General features: G+C 43.6%; 1 protein-coding gene across 1 annotated transcript in view; it reads right to left on the reverse strand.

Moving 5' to 3' along the window:
• The window catches only part of LAMA1 (laminin subunit alpha 1), a 3,417,884-nt gene that overhangs the window by 1,619,885 nt on the left and 1,784,890 nt on the right, over positions 1–13,109 (reverse strand). The window contains exon 26 of the mRNA XM_044066516.1: positions 4,020–4,162. Within this exon, the coding sequence (XP_043922451.1) occupies positions 4,020–4,162 (143 nt within the window). The remainder of the gene's footprint in view (positions 1–4,019; positions 4,163–13,109) is intronic.

Below are 13,109 nucleotides of genomic sequence, written 5' to 3' on the forward strand. Positions count from 1 at the left end.
GGTGCATTTGACTTGGGTTCCATTTGCCCTGAATGCACTTCCCTGCCAGGTGAGCCCCCCATGCATAGTCTGATGCGTCTGTTGTTAGCTTTGGGTGGCAGGGGGTAGTGTGAATGGTAGTCCCTTGTTTTGGTGGCAGGCCTCTGCCCACCAAAGAAACTCTAGGCGTAGGCAAGTTATGATAGGAATCATTGCTTCTAGATCCTGAAAATGTTGACACCATAGGCTTTTTAGATACCATTGTAGTTTCCTCATATGCAGTCTTGCATATGGAATTAGAAGAATGCAGGAAGCCATGAACCCCACGGCTTGCAGTATTTGCCTTGGAGATGGTAGGGTTTTTGTGGCCACTTGTTTGAAGTAGGTTGTCAAATGAATTTGTTTCTCTGGCGTGAGAAAAGCCATCTGGGAAGTTGTACTCAAGCTTGCTCCCAGGAACATAATTTGTTGATAGGGTATCAGGTCAGGTGTGATTTCTGTTTTTATGGTGTACCCCAGACAAATTAGCCTCCTTTGTACAAAGGACAGATGATTCAAAAGTATGTCCTGGCTTTCTGCCTGAATTAGACAATCGTCCAGGTATGGGTATATTTGAATATTTCTTTGCCTGCAAAATGCAATAACTGGAGCTAGGCACTTTGTGAATACCCTGTTCGCAGTAGATAAGCCAAAGGGCAGTGCAAAGAACTGATAGTGCATGTAGCCTGCTTTGAAGCATAGGTATCTTCTGAAAGATTCCCTGATAGGGATGTGCAGGTATGCTTCCTGTAAATCTAGTGTTGTCAACCAGACATCTTTGCCTAGCACAGGAAGCAACTGGTGAAGAGTCAGCATCTTGAATTTTGGAATCACCAAAAAGGTGTTTAGAGTAGACAGGTCCAGGATAGGATGCCATGAATTGTCTTTTCTGGGTACCAGGAAATGTCTTGAGTAGAAACCTTGTCCCTTTTCCTCTTCTGGTACCAATTGAATAGCCCCCATGCTTAAGAGAGAAAGTACTTGCTTTTGGGCCTCTGCCCACTGATTTGGGGGTAGATCTGGCCACCTGCTTGGTGTTGGCAACATGTGGAAGTGAAATCTGTATCCCTGGGACACTATATTTAAAACCCATTTGTCCTGGGTAATGAGTTCCCAGTTCTTTGCATGAAGAGCAATCTTTCCCCCCAAAGGGCCAGTCAGTTGATAAGTGCTTGGAAGTTTTAAAAATAAGTCATTGAGACAGTTTACTATAGGGGGGTGTTTTACTGCTCCCGGATTTGGAAGTGAAGGCCCCCCCACTGCTTAGTCCTGTGCGTACCCTGGGACTGCAGCCTGGGAGTTCTGCTGGATCTGGGTTTGGACTGAGAAGGTCTGGAAGAGGCGGAAAAGGACCAATTCTTGGAAGGCCAATGCCTACTAATTCTTGGAGGTTGTACTTGTAAAAAATCTTTAACAGTTTGCATAGATTTAGCTTTTTCTTCCATCTTTTTAAGAACTTCTTTTGCCTTGTTGCCAAACAGGTGGTCCTGGTTTAGGGGAGCATCCAGTAATTTTGCTTTAAAATGATCTGGTAGGGATTGCTCCTTAAGACAAGCATGCCTTCTAAGTACAGACCCAGTTACAGCAGCCCTGCAAGATGCCTCTAGGGAATCAAAACCACATTGCAAAGTACGTTTTCCAACTTGTTCAGTTGAATGCAATAAATCCCGTAAATCATTATTTTCAGCACAATCAGGAATCAACATAATTTTCTGTTTAAGCAATCCAGTAATATGCTGCTGATACTTTAACATATGAAACTGGCAGAAACTGGCCAAAGTTGCATAAGTGTATACCTTCTTACCCCATCTATTAAGCGCCCTGCAGTCTCTATCAGAGGGGGTAGGATTTTTGGCAGTAGTAGCTTTAATGCCCTTGGGCCCCTGTGAAATGGTCTCAGGATCTGCAGTAGGATTTTTAAAAAGGAACTTAAGAGTCAGCGACCCGGTAATATCTATCAGGTTTTCTGGGAGCAGGAGGTAAAGAGTCAGGGGCCAAGCTAGATTCTGCAAATGCATCATCAACAATGTCTAGTACAGGAGGTATGGCTAAAAGGCTGTGTTGGGGCAGGAGTAAGAAATCCCTAAGCCTCTTTTTAGAATCAGAGAAATCCTGACTTTCCCAACGAAAATGCTCCCTGAGAGTATGCAAGGTTTCACCAAAAGAGAAATCCTCTGGGGGGGAAGCAGAGGGAATAGAGTCCTCAGCATCAGAATCCTCACAGGAAGATAAGGGTAAATCCTGGACATCAGGGGAAACAGAAAATTCAGAATCCTGGTCAGAAATATCATAAACAAACTCAGTCCTAGGTCTCTTAGAGGGGGAAGGCTGACTTCCCCTGATTAAAGTAATAAGGTCTTCAGCCATTCTTATCATTTGTTTTTTAGGCAGAGAGGCCGGGCGTCAGTTTTCTAGACATGGTTAGAGATTTAGGCCTTGAAGAAGAAGATGGCGTTGGTTTAACACGCACGTCAGTAGGCCTGAATACACCCTCAGAAGCCGGTGCCTGCACAGCGGCTCCGGACCCATCCAAGGTAGAGACATCCGCAGTTTCTACAGTTGAAGCATCTCGCGGCACACCGGACTCCAAATGGGACTCAGTAGAGGCCTGTGAATCAGAAGTAGCAGGTATCATGGGGCTGCGAAAGCACCTCACTGAGTACCGGCGAACTGGCGACTGGCTTAGGAGAAGTGTTGTCGGCAGCTTTGGACCTAGGCGGCCTGTCTCTGTCTTTATCTTTGCGTTTTTTCAGAATGTCGGTAGTCAGATGGCTGACTGAAGACATATCAGGATAACTGAACCGAGCACCAAAATATTTAGAAGCGTAAATATACCGAAGACGGATAGCTCGTGGTTTAAATAAGGCACAAAACCGACAATGACGTATGTCGTGGTCAGGGTCTAGACAAGGAATACAGTACGAATGAAAATCTTTGTGAGGTATTTGCCTTCCAGAAGTAATGCAATTATTTACTTTTACTGCGGTGGTGGTGCTGCGGTAGTGTTGTCACCTCACAGTTAGACGTTGCCCGTTCGATTCTCAGTTAGAGAGTCTTCTGTGTAGCGACATGCGTGAATGGGTGTTCCTTCGTTGAAGATTGTGCGTTAGGCCCGGCAAGCCAGTATGTAAAAATCTACTGCCAATCATTAGCGGACCGGAGTTCCGCTGTGGCGATCTCTAACCGGGAAAAGCCGAAAGACACAAAAACTGACATCTGTTAAGAACAAGAAAAGGTTTCCCCAACGGGGTGCTTAGCTTTTAGTTGAAGACTTCGGTTCTGAAACTCGAAAACGAAAATGTCAGAAGTCGGCCGGCACTTGCGAAATGCTTCTGCTTCGGGCACCGCACGGCAAAAAAGACTGGTGTAATGGCGACGGCTGCATGTTTTATACCCCTGACAACCTGACGTCACGGAAGAAGAGACAGCAACCAACGCAGGACCCAAGACTTTGTTAATCAAGCCGACTGAGGGCTACTGCAAGCAGATAACCCAAATGTGATGAGTGCAACAGTGAAACACGAAGAACATCTGGTATTCTAGGGATATGATTAGATTAACAATCACCATACCACAGGACAGTCAGACAGCCCTCTCTGAATTCCACTGATTAACTGAAAAAAAAAGCAACATAAATAAATAACTGAATCAGAGATTAAAGGCTGTCACCATTATGTCATGCTCACTACAAATATGTAGTGAAAAGCAGAAGAGGAGTGAGATTTATAACTTCATTTTTGGAAATGTTTCTGGTTCCACTTCCCATGCCACTTTTTTCTAAAAGAAAATAATTATTTCTTTGTTTTTGTATACATTTCTAAACCAGACAGGACACACTAGGCAAAAACTGCTTCTTTTGATGGACGACACAGGAAGATTTAAGTTACACATGATATTCAAAATAAAATTGTGGGAATAGCGCAACATAAAGCTTTCTTGCACGACAGAGTTACCATTCACACCAGCTGTTCCAGGCCACATGACAGAGCAAGTTTTCTTACCTTCAGGTGACGTGTTGTATTTCCCAAGGCAAAAAGGAGACCATAGGGTGCTGGCCTAATTCCAGTCAGGTTAATGGATGAAATAGACAGATGCAAACTATCCAAGTCATCAAGGAGGACTCCAGTGCAATTGTCATCACAAGCTGTTAAGCAATGAAACATTTAGAAAATCAGAATTATGTCAATTCATTCATAAAAAAATGATAGAATTTTTGCTATAGTAAAATAATCAAAATGACTATCATTAAACTTACAAACAAGATGATTCTAGAGTGTTTCAAACAGTACCCTGACCAAAAGTACTGAGAAACCTTTTGAAAATACAACTCAGTCAGACATTTCTCTAAAATCTGATCAGGTGCATTCGCTCTGTACTGTGACAAAAATGTTATTCACAGCAAGTTGTGGAAAAACTGGAGGTGCTTTCCATACAGAGCAACACCTCACTACACTTAATACCTGCATCGACTGGAGAAACTGAAACATTTTTACAATGGAGGGAAAAAGCAATGTGACATATCCACATCTTGCTCATTGTGTTCATAACATATTAAGAAAAAAGGTTAACTATTTTATAATTAAAATTCCAGTGCTAAGAGAGTGGCATTTGCTTTTGGAACAAGAAATTAAAAAAAAAATACAAAACTGCAGCCACAGCAGCTTCTAAAATATGATGCTTACACATAGAACAAGTTGAGTTACTTAACAGAATAAAAGGTTGATACTTCTACAATACATTATCTTGAAGAAAATGGAGCGATGTTTTCCAGGGGCATGCATGATGCAGACCTCACACATATGGATCATAAGAATATGTGAAGCAATGTTAACTAAAACTGATTAATGGAGATGACTTACTCATATTTATGGTATGCCAAAACAGTTCTACCTTTCAATTACAAAGGTGCATGAAGACAAGAGTAACATGACCCAGAACTAAGAAGCAAAGTTCTGCGAAACCTAAGTTAATGCTGATGCTACTAAAACTATCTAGCATGCACAAGTAAGGATAGCTAAAGACTGGCCAGTAAACAGTGATGGTGCATTTAGTTTTTCACTTCTCAGCAGAACAGAAACCAAAAAGAGGAAAAAGAAGACAAAGGGTTATTTGTTATGAAAATTACATAGAAGCATACAAATAAACAAGCAGGCAAAAGTACAGTTTTGTACCTGCCATAAATGTAGATGTTTGAGTGCTAATACAGCTGCAGTCATAACAGATGGGTTCTCCTGCCGTCAGGCGGGTCCTCGGTCGGCCGAATTCCAAAGTCTAGGTCCGGCGTCGGTTGTCGTCGTTTCTTCCCTGATGTCAGTGCGACAGGGGTATAAAAGAACCAGCCGACGCCATTTTCTTCAGTTTTTCTTGCCCCGGATGTCAGGTGCCCCCAGAAGGAAGGCAATACATAAATTTGTGTAATAAGGCAATGCAATATAATCAAAATACAGTAGTTGCAAGCAAATACACCATAAATGAATACCCCAATACGGTTGTATGAGGAGGTGTTAGCCAATAGGCCTGTCCCAAGAGGGGAAGGAGGGAGGGAAACCTGGACTGCAGCTGTATTAGCACTCGAACATCTACATTTATGGTAGGTACAAAACTGTACTATGTTCATCGTGCATACAGCTGCAGTCATAACAGATGGGTAGAATCCCAAAGCTAAGAAAGGGGTGGTAGGCACTAGGTGGAACTAGGAGGAGCCAGGATGCCCTGCAAGACTGCAGTGGCAAAGCCTGCTCTAGTTTTGGAGTATAATGGTAGGTGGTAGTGCTTGGAGAAGGTATGCACAGAACTCCAAGTGGCTGCTTCCAAGATATCTTTGGTAGGAACTCCTCTGAGGAAAGCTGCAGAGGTAGCTGTGGCCCTTGTGGAGTGAGATCTGATGCCTGTAGGTACAGTTTTGCCATGAAAAGAATAGCAAAATCGTATGCAGTGGGCTATCCATTTTGAGATTGTCTGTTTGGAAATTGGCTTTCCTTGAGCTCCTACAGCATAGGACACAAAGAGCTGTTCTGATTTTCTGAAAGGCTTTGTTCTGTCCAAATAATAACGCAGTTGTCTGTGGATGTCCAAGGAATGTAATAATCTCTCCCCTTTGTTTTGAGGATTAGGATAAAAGGTAGGTAAGTGTATGGCCTGATTCAAAGCTACCCTGGATACCACTTTAGGCATAAAGGACGGGTTGGTTCGTAAGGAAACTCTGTCCTGATGGAAGATGATAAAAGGCTGCACAGCCATGAGAGCTTGTAGTTCTGAAACTCTACGAGCTGAGGTAATAGCCAGAAGGAAAGCTGTTTTCCAGGACAAATATTGCAAATCTGATGAGGCAGCTGGCTCAAAGGGAGGCAAGTTCAGTTTTTCCAGAATTAAATTGAGATCCCAAGCAGGTATTGGTTGTTTCCTTGGGGGTCTTAGATTCTTAGCCCCTCTGAGGAACTGTCTTAAGAGAGGGTGAGAGAATAAGGGTGGATCAGTGTTGTATTCTGCAGAAATGGCTGAGGCATGGATTTTGATGGAGGAGAATGAAAGTCCACTGCTTAGCAGCTCAGCTAGATACTGTAGTATTTGAGGTAAATTCAGTTTTCCAGGATCCTGGCCCTTTTTCTCATTCAAGATACAAAACCGTTTCCATTTTGTGGAGTAAGCTTTTCTAGTTGATGGCCTTCTGGCCTCCAAAATGACATCCTGCACCTCCTTGGAGAGTAGGGTCTGTTGTGATGCTAAGGAATCTTCCATGCAGCTAGATTGAGTGTTTTAGCTGGCTGTGAAGAGTTTTGAAGCTGTGCTGAGTCAGGAGAAGAGGCATTAGAGGCAGGGTCCATGGTGGGGAATGTGTCAGGCTCCTCAGGAGTGGGTACCAGTGTTGTCTTGGCCAGTCTGCAGCAATGAGAATCATCTTTGGTCTGTCTGCTCTGGTTTTCAATAGAACTTTGGGCAGCAGAGGAAGAGGTGGGAAGGCATAAACTGTCATTGATGTCCAACTGAAAGAGAGAGCGTCCACTCTCCAGGCCTTTGGATGGAAAATCCTTGAGCAGAATTTTGTCAATTGGTGATTTTTGTGGGAGGCAAAGAGATCTATGTCTGGCCTTCCACATGCTTGGATTATTTCTGTAAAAACTTTTGGATGCAACTTCCATTCGTGTGGATCTGTCATATTTCTGCTTAGGTTGTCTGCCAGCGTGTTTTCCTTGCCTGGCAAGTACTGTGCTTGTAGTTCGATTTGTAAGTCCATGGCCATGTTCCAAAGTGACATGGCCAGTCTGCATAGCGGGTATGAATGTGTTCCTCCCTGTTTGTTTATGTACCACATAACTGTGGTGTTGTCCGTTCTTATCAATAGTTGACCTGGTTGCAGAAGGTCTTTGAAAGCTATAATAGCATTTATTACTGCTAGCATTTCCTTTTGATTGATGTGAAGGTGCTTTTCTTTTGGGACCATTTGCCCTGAATGCACCAATCTGTCATGTGCCCCAGGCGTAGTCCGAGGGTCTGTTGTGATGACTTGATTTGCTTGAGGCTTGCTGAATGGAAGACCTGTGTTTGTTTGGCATGCTTGAGCCCACCACAGAAATTCCTTTTGTAGACATGGAATTAGTGGTATTATTGTTTCCAAACTGTGGCTGTGTTGAGACCATAGGTTTTTCAGGTACCATTGAAGTTTCCTCATATGCAGCTTTGCACATGGGATTAGTAAGATGCAAGATGCCATAAATCCCAGAGCCTGCAGGATTTTCCTTGCAGTCAGCCTGGTGCAATTTGCTAGTGCTCTGAAGTATTGAGTTAGTTGCCCCTGCTTCTCTGGTATGAGGTAGGCCATCTGGGTGTTTGTGTCCAAGTTGGCACCCAGGAAAATTGTCTTCCGAGAGGGTATTAGCCTTGATTTCTCTTTGTTGACTGTGTATCCCAGAGAGTTCAACAACATTATTACATAAGCCAGATGTTTCAGAAGAATGTGCTTGCTGTCCGCTTGGATCAGGCAGTCGTCCAAATAGGGGTATATTTGTATCCCTTGAAGTCTGCAGTAGGCAATTACTGATGCCAGGCATTTTGTGAATACTCTGGGCGCAGTAGATAAGCCAAAGGGCAATGCAGAGAATTGATAATCAGTTGAACCTGCAAGAAATCTGAGGTATCTTCTGCAATTTTGTCTGATTGGGACATGCAGGTATGCCTCCTTGAGGTCCAATGTTACCAGCCAAGACTCCTTGCCCAGCATGGGAAGAAGCTGCTGTAGAGTGAGCAACTTGAATTTTGGTACGAGTAGAAATGTGTTTAGGATGGATAGGTCCAAAATAGGTCTCCAATCTTTTCCCTTCCTTGGTACCAGGAATAGTCTGGAATAAAACCTTGACCTTGTTAGCAAGGCCGGTACCTCTTGAATAGCTTTCATCTCTATGAGATCTGTAATTTGCCTTTGTGTCTCTGCCCTTTGATTGTGTGGCAGGTTTGGCATGCCTCTCATTTTTGGAAGGGTGTGAAAATGGAATCTGTAGCCTCTGTTTATAATGTCCAGGATCCATTTGTCTTTTGTGACAATATGCCAATTTTTTTGAAAATAATGCCAGTTTTCCTCCTAAGGGGGCTGCCATTTGAGTCTTGCTTGGCATGCAAAGGGGAAAGTCATTGGGCTTGCTTTCTGAATGGCTGTGAACTATCCTCACCACCTCTTTGTGTAGGTGCTTGCCATTGTCTGCCTCTAAATGATCCTTGAGATTGTCCTCTGCCCCTTGGGCGCCTCTATCTACCTTTTTGGGGTCTGTCCGTGGCTGGAAAGGACCAATTTTTGGAAGGCCAATTTCTACTGAAACGTGGGGGTTGTACCTGTAGAAAATCTTTCACAGTTTGCATTGATTTAGCCTTTTCCTCCATTTTCCTTAATACCTCCTCAGCATTAGCACCAAATAATACATCCTTTTGTAGAGGAGCATCTAGTAATTTAGCTTTGACATGATCAGGCAAGGTTTGTTCTTTGAGCCAGGCATGTCTACGTACAACTGATCCTGTAACAGCAGCTCTACATGAGGCCTCTAGAGCATCAAAACCGCATTGTAAGGTATGCTTACCCACTTGTTCTGCACTATGCATCAAATCCTGCAACTCCTTCAAGTCTGGTTGTTCAGGTTGTGACATTTTACTTTTCAATTGTGATAACAAAAACTGTTGATATTTTAGCATATGGAACTGACAGTTTAAGGCCCTCACGGTTAAGGTAGCCGAGGTATATACCTTTTTTCCCCGCCTTTCTAAGGATCTGGAATCTCTCTCAGAAGGTAATGGATTTTTAGCAATGGAGGCCTTAATTCCCTTGGGGCCCTGTGAGATGGTTTCTGGGTCAGCAGCATGGCTTTTGTATAGAAATTGGTGTGAGTCAGGCACCCTGTAGTACCTGTCAGGCTTGACTGGGGCTGGAGGCAGAGAATCCGGGTTAAGGCAGGCCTCCGAGTAAACCTCATCTAGGATGTCCAAGACAGGAGGTATAGCCAGAGGCCTGTGCTGAGGTAGCAAGAGAAATTCCCTAAGCCTTTTCTTGGAATCTGAATAATCTTGGCCTTCCCAGTGGAAGTGTTCCCTTAAGGTATGCAAATTTTCCCCAAATGAGTAATCTTCTGGGGGGGGATACAGAAGGAATGGACTCCTCTGCATCAGAGTCTTCAAAAGGGGAGTAAGAATGTTCCTGATCATCAGAGTGCTCTGAAATAATGCAGCCCTAATCAGAGGAGGGGAATTCTTCCTCCACTCTGGGCCTTTTGTCCGGTGGGGGTTGAGAAAGTACAGTTTTGTACCTACCATAAATGTAGATGTTCGAGGATCCACATTGCTGCAGTCCTAACTATTGGGTAGTCCGCTGTCCAGTCGGCCCGAATACCAAAGTATATGGCTGACGTCGGGCAAGGCGCATTAGACTGACGTCAGTACGTCAGGGTACTAATGCGCATAACCGACGTCATATCCTCAGTCTTTTCTTGCCCCAGATGTCAGAAGACCCTAAAAAGACAAGGCCAATACCAAAAAACTCCAAACATACCTGCATCAAAAATATGTACAATATATACAAAAGTACCAGAATATAACCTCACCTACACAACCACCCCTAAACACAGAGGGAAGGAGGGAGGGTATTGGACTGCAGCAATGTGGATCCTCGAACATCTACATTTATGGTAGGTACAAAACTGTACTATGTTCTTCATTCCACATTGCTGCAGTCCTAACTATTGGGTAGAATCCCAAAGCAGAGGTAAGGGAGGCTGGCAAATCATAAGGAAACAGGAGCTGACAACAAGCCTTGCAAAATAGCTGTGGCAAAACCAGCCCTAGACTTAGAGTAGAGAGGAAGGTGATAATGCTTAGAGAAAGTATGCACTGAACTCCAAGTAGCTGCCTCCAAAATATCCTTAGTTGCCACCCCTTAGAAATGCTGTTGAAGTGGCAGTAGCCCTAGTGGAATGAGGCCTAATCCCAGCTGGAATCTCCTTGCCATGATGGGAATAACAAAATGCAATGCAAAACCCAATCCACCTAGAAATAGTTTGTTTTGACACAGGCTTGCCCTGCGAACTCAAAGCAAAAGAAACAAACAACTGCTGAGACTGCCTAAAAGCCTTAGTCCTGCTTAAATAATAACGCAATTGCCTGTGTACATCTAAAGTGTGCAAAATCTTTTCCCCTTTATTTTGGGGATCTGCATAAAAAGTAGGCAAATGAATAGTTTGGTTTAAAGCCACACTAGAAACCACCTTAGGCATAAAGGAAGGATTAGTACGTAATGATACCCTATCCTTATGAAAAATCAAAAAAGGCTCAACCGCCATAAGGGCCTGCAACTCAGAAACCCTTCTTGCAGAAGTAATGGCCAACAAAAAGCAGTCTTCCATGACAAGTATTTCAAGTCAGCAGTAGCCGCAGGCTCAAAAGGTTGTAGAGTAAGTTTCTCCAACACAAAATTGAGATCCCAAGCAGGAGTAGGAGCTCTATGGGGGTCTTATATTCTTTGCCCCTCTAAGAAATTGCTTGAACAAAGGATGCGAAAACAATGGTGGATCACAATCATAGTGAGCTGAAATTGCTGCAGCATGAATCTTAATGGAAGAGAAAGACAAACCTTTGTCCAATAACTCAGTAAGATATTGAAGAGCCACACTCAAATTAGGCTCAGAAATCTCCAAATTGTTTGCTGCACTCCAAAATAAAAATCTCTTCCATTTTTCTGAGTACACTTTCCTTGTACTAGGTCTTCTGGCTTCCATAATCACATTTAAAACTTGTTGAGGAAGTTGAGACCTGCTGTGTTTCAAAACAGAATATGCCAGGCTGTTAGATGAAGAGAGTGGAGCTTGACATTGAGCAGGTGACCGTCCCTCTGAGACAACAGGTGTGGAATCAAGGGTAAAGGCCATGGAGGCTTCCTTACCAGACTCCTTAGTAATGGGTACCAGTGTTGCCGAGGCCAATCTGGAGCTATTAAAATCATCCTTGGCTTGTCTTGTCTGACCTTTAGGAGCACCTTTGGGAGAAGAGGCAGAGGTGGAAAGGCATACACATGAAGATTTTTCCAACTGAAAGAAAGAGCATCCACTTTCCAAGCTGTGTGATGAAACCTCTTTGTGCAAAACTTTGGCAGCTGGTGGTTTAGTGGAGAAGCGAACAGATCTATGTCTGGAGTTCCCCATGACACTGTCAATTTTGAAATACATGAAGATCCAGTTTCCACTCGTGGGGATCCATGATTTGTCTGCTTAACACATCTGCTAAGGAGTTCTGTGCTCCTGGCAGAAACCTTGCCTGAAGAGTTAGTTGCAAGCTGAGCGCAGTCTCCCATAAAATCATTGCTTGCCTGCACAACGGGTAAGAATGTGTTCCCCTTGTTTGTTGATGTACCACATGACAGTTGTGTTGTCTGTTAGAATCAACACCTGCCCTGGAAGAAGTAACTTCTTGAAAGCCATTAATGCAAACTGGACTGCTAACATCTCCTTCATGTTGATATGTAGATGCTGTAGTCTGGCAGGCCACTTGTCTTGTATCCACTTTCCATTTAGATGAGCTCCCCAAGCAATGTCTGAGGCATCTGTCGTTAGAATCTGACTCGCCTCTGGCCGGGTCACAGAGAGTCCCTTGTTTAGGTGACATTCCTGAGCCCACCACAAAAATTCCTTTTGAATGCAAGGTATTATTTGAATGACAGTGTCCAATTCCTGGCAGTGCTGTGTCCATACATTTTTGAGATACCATTGCAGCTTCCTCATATGCAGTTTGGCATTGGGAAGCACCAGAATACAAGATGCCATGAACCCTAAGGCTTGAAGGACTGTCCTTGCAGTCAGCCCGGACTGAAGAGATAGGTGATGGAAGTAACTGGAAAGATTCTTTTGTTTGTCCGGGGTTAAAAAGGCCATCTGGGCTGCTGTATTCAGTCTCACACCCAGAAAGCACATGTCTTGAGAGGGTACTAGACTGGACTTTATTTCGTTCACAGAATACCCTAGGCATCTTAGCACTGCTATCACATATTCCAAATGCTGTAAAAGGTCTTCCTTTTCTTGAGCCAGAATCAGGCAGTCGTCCAAGTAAGGATAGATTTGAATTCCTTTTAGTCTGAAGTAAGCTATCACTGGAGCCAGAACCTTTGTGAATACTCTGGGCAGTAGATAAGCCAAAGGGCAATGCAGAGAACTGATAATGAGAATTTCCAGCTCGAAAACGCAGATACTTCCTGCAACTTAGTCTGATAGGCACATGAAGGTAAGCTTCCTTGAGATCTAAAGTTACCATCCAGTGATCTTTGCCCAGCAGAGGTAAAAGCTGTTGTAATGTCAACATTTTGAACTTGGGAATGTCCAGATAAGTGTTGAGGATAGATAAATCCAAAATTGGTCTCCACGTGTTCCCCTTCTTCGGTACTAGGAACAGGCGAGAATAAAATCCTAAGCCCCTTTCTGGCACAGGAACTGGCTGAATGGCCCCTATTTGGAGCAACAGAGAAATTTGCTTGTGAGCCTCTTGTCTTTGTAGAGGAGGAATGTCTGGCATGCCTTTGAAAGGAGGCAAGGTATGGAAATAAAACCTGTAACCGTGGTGAATGATATCCA

The sequence above is a fragment of the Protopterus annectens genome, chromosome 3.part1 (genome assembly GCF_019279795.1).
Source record: "Protopterus annectens isolate FY-2018-M chromosome 3.part1, PAN1.0, whole genome shotgun sequence".
In the NCBI taxonomy this organism is placed as follows: Eukaryota; Metazoa; Chordata; order Ceratodontiformes; family Protopteridae; genus Protopterus; species Protopterus annectens.